Source organism: Ammospiza caudacuta, chromosome 2 (genome assembly GCF_027887145.1).
Source record: "Ammospiza caudacuta isolate bAmmCau1 chromosome 2, bAmmCau1.pri, whole genome shotgun sequence".
NCBI classification, from domain to species: domain Eukaryota; kingdom Metazoa; phylum Chordata; class Aves; order Passeriformes; family Passerellidae; genus Ammospiza; species Ammospiza caudacuta.
The window spans coordinates 47,054,638-47,065,038 of record NC_080594.1 but is presented as its reverse complement, the minus strand read 5'-3'; the positions used below and the strand labels follow the sequence as shown (position 1 = coordinate 47,065,038).

The window sequence follows — 10,401 nt, the reverse complement described above, 5'->3', positions numbered from 1 at the left end:
CCTTTATTACAGTACTTCTCTACAGGAGTAGTCACGGGTGATTTTGAGCTGGATTTTGTGCTAAGAGGTTTCTTCTTATTTCTGTAACAAACTGCTATCCTGAAACATATCCTATTTGTCATGATTCTTAAACTGCAGTTTCTTATACCAAGAGATTTGGTAGAGCAAATCCTATCTTCTTGCTATTCCCTTTTAATTGGGTTTGAAATTAATGGAAATCCAGTGTGATCACATTAGGCTACAGCACGGTTTGGCTTGTTTTGCTATAAAAGGGAGTAAGATTATCTTTCCACCTACAGACCAGTAACCCTTGTTTGTTGAAGGAAATAGAAGTGTTTACTTGTTATCCTATGAAGTTGATTGCCAGGGACTGACAAATGCTTTGATTCTCCCTGGGAATGTGGCCAAGATAAAACAGCTAACAGCATAGCAAATAGTGTAATTTCTTCCGGAGAAAAGTCAGTAGGATTTTATTTTTCACCTATGACTAAATGGGAGCATGATATTCTGCTTTAGAAAACATCTTTCCTCATTATCAATTTAAAAAAATAGAGCAGAGCCAAGATTTTATTATATAAAACTTATTTTTTCTTAAGAAAACTACAAAGAATTAAAATCAAACTAATTAATATCAAACTAATACCAAATTAATATAAACCAAAATATTAAAATTATAAAAAAGGGATTTTTAAAAAGAAGAAGTGAGTTTTCTGCTAACACACTTTAAATCAGAGATTATATTAACATCAAAGGTAAATGTATTAGAATCCCCATTTCTGTGAACTCTTTAGTGGGTTAATCAGTGATAATGTTGTTAATGGAGATGTATTTTTACTTGTCAATAAGCACTGTGGTATCTGCAGGAGGAGCCTGTACACATCTTATCTAGCATGGGAGGAGAATGCACAGTGCTTCTGGGCTTAAATCATGAAGGGCATAACAGTTCTGGTTTGAAATATGCTTGTATTAAACCCCTAATCAGCCTTTAAGTGTTTTTTCTTTTAAATGGTGGAAATTTCCTATGTGAATATGTTTTTATAGAAGAAAAATCTTGATTTTTTATCAGAGGAAATGTTATTGCTATATGCAGGAAAATTTCTTGACCACTGCTAATCATACAGAGATACTTAGTAAAAAAAACCCAACAAACTCACAGCGAGTTTGTTCTCCCCCATAGAACACACATAGACATGCACATAGAATGGAGAGTGCACAGAATCTGGAATGTGGACACTTAAAAGAAACAACCTTTGGGCAGGTATTTTCCACTTGTCAGAACAAATTGGTAATGAATTACAAACTGGTATCATTAGCATCATCCTTTCAGCAGCTTTCAGGGTTGGGTGGTTTCCGGGGCAGAGAGCCTTGGAGAATATTTTAATAGAGACAGCAGCTGTTGATGCAGCCTGGTTGTTCTTTCTCCATTCATTCTGGCTCACAAAAAGAGCACATGATGCTAAGACTTAGTGCTCACAAAGGTTAAAAAGGTCTATACTGTACTCTTAGTAGGTAGGTAGCAAATATTCCTACTTTACATATGAGAAAACTTAGGCAGAAGATCTGTGCTATCACAACACTTTGCTATCCACTGTGTGGGTCAAGGACAGAGGGTGACTCTGGTGGAGGAAAAGAAGTGGAACCACCCTTCTGAGGTGGTTCCAAGTAATTCCTACCTCCCAAATATTCCACCAAGTAATTCCTACCTCCCAAATATTACAGGCTGGTGGATATTTGGATATTTGGATATTTGCCCTGTCAGCCTCACACACTTAGTGCCCTTGTACCTTCTGTACATGGAACAACTGTGGCCTTGGCATAGGGCATGGTATATATTCCAAGGGAAAGAGAAAGGATTTTTTTGTTGTTTTTGTTGCTTAGGTGGTTGCATTTTTTGTTGTTTTCTTCTGGGTAAGCACAGCCATGGGTAAATTCCTCCAGCGAGTGCATATGGGAAAAACTTGAGGAGCTGGCTTCAGCCTACAGGTTTACAGGCTCATCAGTCACATCTTACATATCACCTGCCTGGGAATCCCATACATCATTGATGCTGAGAAAGGTTACATACCCACAGGAGGCTGAGGGAGGAAAAATAAACAGAGAGAGAGAAAAAAAAAAGAGTTAGGCTTTAGGTAATAAGATGCAGTGAGAAGTAGGATATTTGTCAGGTAAACAAAAAGGCGGCAATCCCAAATTCCAGCATTTTGGATAAAGAAGGGAGAAAGGTTATGTCTAGGGGCATAATATGCAGCTTGGTTAGCCTACGAAGAAGAAAAATGAAGCAAAGGCTTACACACTGTATCACTGGTTTAAGGGACCACTTTCCCCACAGGGAGTCAGTGAGGTGTGGAGATGCTTCCTTTCAGTGAGGCAGGCCCCTCACTGGTGTGGGCTCACTCCACAGCCTTAGGGGGGTTGCTGGCCAGGTCATGAGTGGTGCAGAGGAATATTTATGTACAGCCAGAGGCTCATTCTTCCCATGGCCTTGTGTGGACTGGCATGGTTTTATCTTCCTCTGTCCCAAGTGCTGTGGCGTGCGAAAGGTAACATGCTCAGTGCTGGCTGTGATGGTGGCTTGCCCAGGGGATGGTCTCTTCTGGTGAGTGCCTGAGCCTGGGAGAAGCCATGATGCTGTCTTTAATTCATCCTGGCCTGGTGGAAGCTGTCTTTAACTTGCAGTGTGAATGTGGCTTCCCCCATCTGGTTTTGGATCCCCTGTGCTGGAGGAGGCTCCAGTGAAGGCATGAAGGCAGGTGTGGGGCTGAGGAATGGTGTTCCACTGCACATAGGGCTAAAGCATTGCACTTGTGAGGACTCAGAGGCAGACTGCATTGAGAGGAGGATGGCAAAAAGCTGGCTCTACTTGGAGAAAAGGTGGCACGGGGAGGACCTGCTGGCAAATGGAGCTCGGAAGCATGGAGTGAGCAGGAACAGGAGGTCGCACAGTGACAGCAAATGTGTGTCCATGGAAGGTGGTTGTAGGGAGCTGCTCACCCTCTTCCCTTTGCCATACTGACTGCCGTGGATCCACCCAGCATGGATGTCCCTCTAACCCAAACATGGCTGTGTGCCATGAGAGAGCCCTGGCCTAGTCACTGGGAAATCTTGGCACATAGAACTGGCTGCTGCCAGAGAATCAGAGAGCCAGTTAGGTTGGAAAAGACCTTTGGAGATCATCAATCCAACCTTCGATCCAACACCACCATATCAAACATGGCCATGATCAGTCTTTTCCTAAACATCTCCAGAGACAGTGACTCTAGCACATCTCTGGGCAGTCTATTCCAAGGTCTAATAATTCTTTCCATGAAGAAATGTCTCCTAATGTCCAACCTGAACCTCCTGCAGCTTAAGACTACATCCTCTTGTCCTGTCACTTGTTTCCTGGGAGAAGAGACCAACCCACACCTGGCTGCACGCTCCTGTCAGGCAGCTGCAGAGAGTGCTGAGGTCCCCCTGAGCCTCCTTTTCTCCAGGCTGAACACCCCCAGCTCCCTCAGCTGCCCCTCACAGCACTTGTGCTCCAGACCCTTCCCCAGCTCCGCTGCCCTTCCCTGGACACGCTCCAGCCCCTCAATGTCTCTCTGGCACTGAGGGGCCCAGAACTGAGCACAGGATTGGAGCTGTGGCCTCAGCAGTGCTGGGTACAGGGGGACGGTCCCTGCCCTGCTCCTGCTGGCCACACCTGGCTGAGCCAGGCCAGGATGCCATCGGCCTTCAGCCGCTGATCAGCACCTCCAGGCCCTTCCCAGCCACTCTTCCCCCAGCCTGTGGCGCTGCTTGGTGTTGCTGTGACCCAAAGGCAGGACCCAGCACATGGCTTTGCTGAACATCAGAGCCTGGCTTCTCTGCCCTGCAATAAAGCGACAGACGCCCGCAGCCGCGAAACTCGCCTCGGCCGTGCCGCTCCGCGGGCAGCGGGCCGAGGCGGGGCCATGACGGCGCGGCGGGGGCGGTGCCGGGGCCGGTGCCCGCCCCGACATGGCCGCTTCCTGCAGGTAACGCGCCCGTCGGGCCGGGGCTGCAGCGCCCGGGCCTCGCCGGGCTCTGCCTGGGGACAGAGAGCTGCGGTGGCGGCGGGAACGCAGGCGGTCTGTGCCGCTGGTTCTCCTTCCCTCCCGTGCCCCCCGTGCCGCTCTGTGCGGGGAGCAGAGCCCGCGGCGGCCTGGCCGCGGCTCCTGCTTCATCTCTGTCCCTGTCACACGAGGTGGTGCAAGGGGGAGAAGGCCAAGCCAGTCCCTATGTCTGCCTCACAGCTTTTATAGCCTCCCCCGTGTGTACTCAGGGCAGAGAAGAAGGGATACTGCTGTGAGGGTGGTGAGGCCCTGGAACAAGTTACCCAGGGAGGCTGTGGGTGCCCCAATCCTGGCAGTGTTCAAAGCCTTGAGAAACCTGGTCTAGAAGGATGCATCCCTGCCCATGGCACGGGGTTGGGACTGGTTGATCTTTAAGGTCTATTCAAAGCCTTAACATTCCGTGATTCTAAGACGCTCTCCGGAGGTTATTCCTGGTATCGTTGCTGTTTGCAGCGAGTGCCCGGGGTTGTGCGGGGTGTCGGTGGGAGGTTTGGTGCTGGCTGTCCCTCGCAGAGGTGGGATGGGACAGCCGCGGGGACATGCCAGTGCCTGGATATGCTGGTGCTTTCGGGCGCGTTTGGCAAGTGCTGGAGCTCTTAAATCTCTGCGTAGGGCCTCCTGAATGTATTTTTTCCCTCCCGGATGTTTATGTGAATACTGTGTCCTTATATTTTTGCTGTGGCGTGACTGTGGCACAAAACCAAGCCATAAGTGAGTAACAGATCGCGGCTTATCCCTGATCGTGGCGCTCCCTCTGCCGACAGCCGCCGCTCTGCTCTGCCCGCCCGCCTGGTACTTGAGTTCTCAGAGGCGGCTCCTACAACAAACAAACTTCGTGCATTGCATTAAAGCTTTACATTAACCTCTGTAGGAGCTTCAGGCCAGTTTTGTAAAGTGCGTGTAACCTCAGCTCGTATTGCAAGGGGAAACTGTTTTCAGTGTGTAACTTCAGGAGGTGCTTTTTAAAAATACTTGTTGTAAAACTAGGTGGTAACAGTAACAAATTTAACAGTGGATTAATCCTTTTTCTTCTGTAGTCATACTGGCCATTCTAAAGGAGGTGTGAGATCCCAGAAAATGAAGTTTCCTACTTCTATACAGTTGAGTGTGATTCTTTTATTCAGAAATCAGGGCAGAGTTGCCTGCCAAATTGAGCCACTGGTAATGCATGCAAAAGACAAGACAGAGTTTAGACCCAGTTTAGACAGAGACCAAGGGAATATTCTGTCTCAGCTATGCAGGTATTACTGTTTAAGATGTCTTCAGAAGCTGGAGGCACCAGAGTGATGCTGGCAAGCATGACACAGCACATCAGGAAGGTCTTCAGCTTCTTGAGCAGCAGGTGAAAGGCTGAGTGTTGTGGGCTAGGTCATCTCTGCCAGTGTTGGGTGCTATTTAGACAGCTGAGTCACACCTCAGCTGTCCATTGTTCAGGGTTTATGGAAGGATAAAAAGAAGTCTTTCAGCTTTAGTTTCTGTGCTAGTTTAACAAATATTGTGGCATGACTTCTTTGCTTTTGCCTGGAGGATGTAGGTGTTTGTGAGGACCTGACTAAAGGCCTGACTAAACTCAGAAATGCTTTCCCCGGAGATCACATGAAGTCTTCCAGTATGTAGAGGTACAGATGTTATGGAAGAGGCCTGACCCTTTCAGTTTCAAGTCTGTTCTGCAGGCTGCATGACAGTGGTCTGACTGGTATGGCTGATGTGCATAGCCTCCATGCTTTTGCATCCAAATCCAATTTGCTTCGCTTAAAAGTATTATCCTATCCTGTATTTTTGCTCTCTTTCTGTAAACTCACCAAGCCAAAGATGTGTCACTTTCCTGTGGAGTAGTTTGGGACTGCCTGACACTCTCTGCAGAGGAACCTGCTCATGTGTAGGCTGTAAAGATGTGGGCTTTTGTTCACCTGTGTGTGGCAAGTAAGGTGGGACAGGACAAGCCTTTTGCACCCAATTGTGTAGGTGGTGATGCTTAGGGACATAGGGTTTTGTGGTAGATTTGGCAGTTCTGGATTAACAGTTGAACTCAACCTTACAGGTCTTTTGTAACTTAAATAATTTTATAATTCTATGAAATCTTATAATTGCACACATTGTCATAGTAGGCTTGCTGAAGGAGCCGGCTAGTCAGCTGAATCTTGGTAAGGGTAACCCATTAGATGCATTTAGGAGAATCTAATTCATAAAAATTTTTAAGCTTCTTTTTATGTGACTTTTATTTTCCCCCCTCTCAGCTACCGTGGCTTCTAATTATCTTATGCTTTTGGATGTTGGTTTTTTAGTAGTTTTTTGGTTTTGTTTTTTTTTTTTTTTTTTGTTTGGTTTTGGGGTTTTTTTTGTGTGTGCGTGTGTGTTTCATTGTGCTTTCTTTTTTTTGGTTTAAGCAAGTTTGAGATTTTTTGATCATTATTTAACTAATGAAGGTTAAGAGGACCATTGCTCTCTGTATTTAACACTGTTGAAGAATCTTACTTTGAACTGTTTTGAGCTATTTGTCTTTTGAGCTATTGTCAATATTTTATAACAGTTTTGCTAGCATATCAGTGCTTGTTTAAAACAACATTTTTGCTAAGTCATTCAACACAAAGTTGCAGCAAATACTAATATGAGGGGTTTTTTTACCTTAACCCTTTTTTGTAGTACATTGTCATATTATCATGGTTGTGTCTGCAGTTTAGGTATTGGGAAGCAACTCTGCTGTCCTGCAAGCCAGAAGGCATGCAAGTGGATAAGTGACTGTTGGGGCAGTTGACAGAGTTAAATAATTACATATAGGGGTGATTGACCTAGTTTTGTTTTGGTTTTTTTCCCTTAAAAATAACTGAAACAAAACCATTTTTTTGACAGGAAGAGAAGATGGAAGGATTGTTGCCAGGTCGTGATAATAAAAGAATGGAATAGGACAGACAGCTGAAGTTGCATTGTCCAGCTATACTGTTAGGAGGATTTTTGGCAAAGAAGAGAAGATACCTCTAAAATACAGGTAAGGGGTTGTGTTATAGGGATAGATAAAGTCAAAGTCAAACTGCATCAATGTCTGGGAGCTTTGTCATAATCTTACATGAGATCCAGACTCCTCCCTTGGATTTGAAGGGAGTAGAAAAAAGAAAGGAAAAGAATGTAGGCTCAAAGAAATGTGGGAAGGTACTGTATGATCTCAATGTAGTGTTAGACCAAAAGTGGCAAAAGATGCAGCAAAACCTGGAGAATGCCATTGACCTTTAATTACTCACTGATTGGTAAATTCTGTGTTGCTATGAAATTCAGTGGCTAATAAATATATATTTATATATATGTACACAGTTTTCTGTTCCTTCACACAACAGGAATGTGATTTTCATTAAGTTTGGGAGACATGGTAAATGATGTGTGGAGCATCCTAGTTGCTTGCTCCAGGACATGTAAGTCTACTCTCTTTTTTCTACTTTCAAGAAAGGCAAGTTTGGCCAAATGTCACACTTGGTTGCAATTAGATAAAAGAAGCCAAACATTTCATCTCCAACTGAAACATTTGGTGAGGCATGAGAATAACTCAGAAGCTGAGACCATACGAGTCTCATGGCAGTTCCACGCATTATTTTTTTCTCATGTTCTATTCTGGAGAGACTGCAGAGAGAAGGAAATTAGCTGAAATTACTGTATGAAAACAGGAGGGGTAGACAGGTTAAAACGCACAAATGGATCTAGTGATACTGTGAGTGTGAATAAAGGAGTGAAGAGGAAGAGAAAAATAGGAAAATGAAATCAAGCATCATAGCAATCTTTTAAAGCTTTATTTTTGGGAGAGATCCTTTTCAAGCAGGACACTTACTATGTGTTGTTATTTCTGCTTTCCAGAACACCAGTATGGAAGCTAAAACCAGTGAAGATCATTTGAAAGTCCAGAAAATGAAGAAGAAAGTATTGAGGAAGCAAGTCAGAGCTCAGCATACGTTGATGAGACACGAGGGCATAAAGTGTGTCTCCCATGTGACACAGGTAGTTGAGATTTTGATGGTAGTGTTAAAATGCTGCTTATCTGTGTTCTCTTCTCACATGTGTCTTGTGTAAAATGCAGTTTTTAAAAATGGACTTCCTGAGATTGAGGGTTTTCTGTGCTTCTTTGATTTCAAAGCAGAACTGTACTTCAGCAGTTCAGGGTCTTTGGATAAGGTGTTTTTTTTTAACCTGACACAGTAGTTACTTGGGTTGAGGAGGAAGAAGGAAGCATTGGAAATGCTATTGAAGTAGATAAACTTTTATTCTGTTTCTCTGTGTTTTTTTTTTTTTTCTCAGTCTTTTAACTTTTGTACCTTTATATCTTCCATGGTTCTCTGTCAAGTGTAATTTGTTATATCTGAGCTCACCATTAAAAATATGTCTATCTTGGAAATATTTTCCATCTTGTTTTTATTAAGGCTGTGGTTCTGTGGGAATTGAGCTGGTTGGCTGACTTGCAGCTGTTTAAATGGGGACAGCTTTCTCTTTCCTTGCAGAAAAGAGACCTAACAGAAAGCTGCTTGGGTTTTTGGTCTGTAGTGTACTGCCACAGTAGAGTTACAGCACATCAGAGAATGATCTCACAGATACTGGTGTAGCAAAAAGTGACAGGAACTTGCAGACAGATGGGGAAGTCAGAGTTTCTAATTTCACTCTCTCATTTATGAGGAAATACAAATGGCTTGAAACACTGTAGAGCAGTATCATTTACCCTATGCTTGTTCATCCTGATCCTGAAAATTCTTCCCATTCAATTATGGAAACATCAGTTAGATCTTTATACGTTTTTGTAATAAAAATTGGTTTAATTTTTGCTCAAATTTCAAACCACATGGACAGATGTTAATGACTCAGCAAACTTGTTTGTATTGCAAACTATTTAGAACAAAGACTGTGTCTTTCTAGTGTTGCATGGAAATGGGTCTGTAATTTGGGACTTGTTCCCCTTGAAACTGTCCCAGGTACCAAATTATCAATAATCTATCCAAAGAATAATTTTGGGGTCCAGCAAGGTCCTTTTTGGTGACAGAACATTTGAATAAATGATATGTGAAACAAAATCATAGTGCTAGTGGAAAATTTATGTCAGGAAAATAGAAAATACTTCCAGGCTTTGTGCAACAGTCTGACTATCTCTGAATTAACATCATCAGTTGCTGCATGTGCTGCAGCAGTTGTTTAGTGGGGGTCTTTGAAGATTAGGTGAAAGGAGTGGTTTGAACCTCTGGAAGTCCTTCATACACGAGTCCCTCCATCAATAACATTCCAGAAAATAGCAGTAATTAATAATGAGGTAAATCTTGAAAAATATGATCTTTGGCAGACAGCCTGGTGCAAAGCTTAGAGCAGATGTTAACAGTCTTCACAATAGGCATAATCACAGCAGTGCTCAGTTTTTTAATGCCCCTCCTCTTTGGTTCTAAACCTCATTTTCTGTTTTTTTAGAGAAGTGAAGTGCTGTTGTTTGAATTAATTGAACACTTTTCCCAGCTGTTCCAGAAACCATCAAAATTATGTGTGCCAGTGCCACTGTTTGCTTGCAGTGCACTTGTCACACACATGCCACTTCAAAGTGTGCATTACCTGAGGAGGTGTTTCTGAGAGAGATTGCAAGGCTTTCAGCCACACTGTGTGCTGAGCAAGCAAAGGTTGCATTAGCCTTGTGTAACAAGCTCATGGAAATGTAAATATCTTATGCAGAATACATAAAAGAGTGCTCATGGGCTTAATTTTTTTTATAGTGCTGTTCTCTTGGTAAAATGCTGGTTTTAAATGAACCAACAATAATCACTAATTCTTTTTTGTTTTGTTTTGTTTTTTAATTCTTTTTCATTTAGAGCCTGGTTATTGCCAATGCTGGTCTTGGTAATGGGATGAGTAGACAGCAGTTGCTCAGAATACTAGAAGAATATGGAGCAATGGAAACACTCTTAATGCCACCAAATAAACCATACTCATTTGTGAAATACAGAACAACAGAAGAAGCCAAGAAAGCCTTTAATGCCCTTAATGGAAAGGAAGTAACATTGGAAGACTGTGACCAAAACATTGTTCTATATATTAATTTTGTGGAAAAAGGTACAGTTTTTCTGCTTTCCTATATATCCAGCTTCCTGCATACTGCTTCCCTTTGCTTTTACTTCCTGGATTGTAAATGTAGGTAAAAGCACACTAGTTTTGGTAAGTAGACACAGAAAATGAAAGCTAGAATCTGAGATTCTGGACATAAAATAACCTTTACTCTTTGTATTCCAGGTTAGGATACTCTAATTTCAACTATATTACTCGTAAGCAAAAGGAAAAAAAATTTGAGTAATTTCCTGACCGTTCAGTACTGTGCATGAAG

At 43.1% G+C, this 10,401-nt stretch overlaps 1 protein-coding gene across 1 annotated transcript in view; it reads left to right on the top strand.

The window, feature by feature from the left end:
* The first annotated feature begins 3,966 nt into the window (after nucleotides 1-3,966).
* Nucleotides 3,967-10,401, top strand: part of ALKBH8 (alkB homolog 8, tRNA methyltransferase) — a 43,528-nt gene continuing 37,093 nt past the window's right edge. Inside the window, exons 1-4 of the mRNA XM_058799951.1 lie at nucleotides 3,967-3,995; nucleotides 6,924-7,059; nucleotides 7,914-8,054; nucleotides 9,893-10,133. Of these exons, the coding sequence (XP_058655934.1) occupies nucleotides 7,923-8,054; nucleotides 9,893-10,133 (373 nt within the window). The 5' untranslated portion in view covers nucleotides 3,967-3,995; nucleotides 6,924-7,059; nucleotides 7,914-7,922. The remainder of the gene's footprint in view (nucleotides 3,996-6,923; nucleotides 7,060-7,913; nucleotides 8,055-9,892; nucleotides 10,134-10,401) is intronic.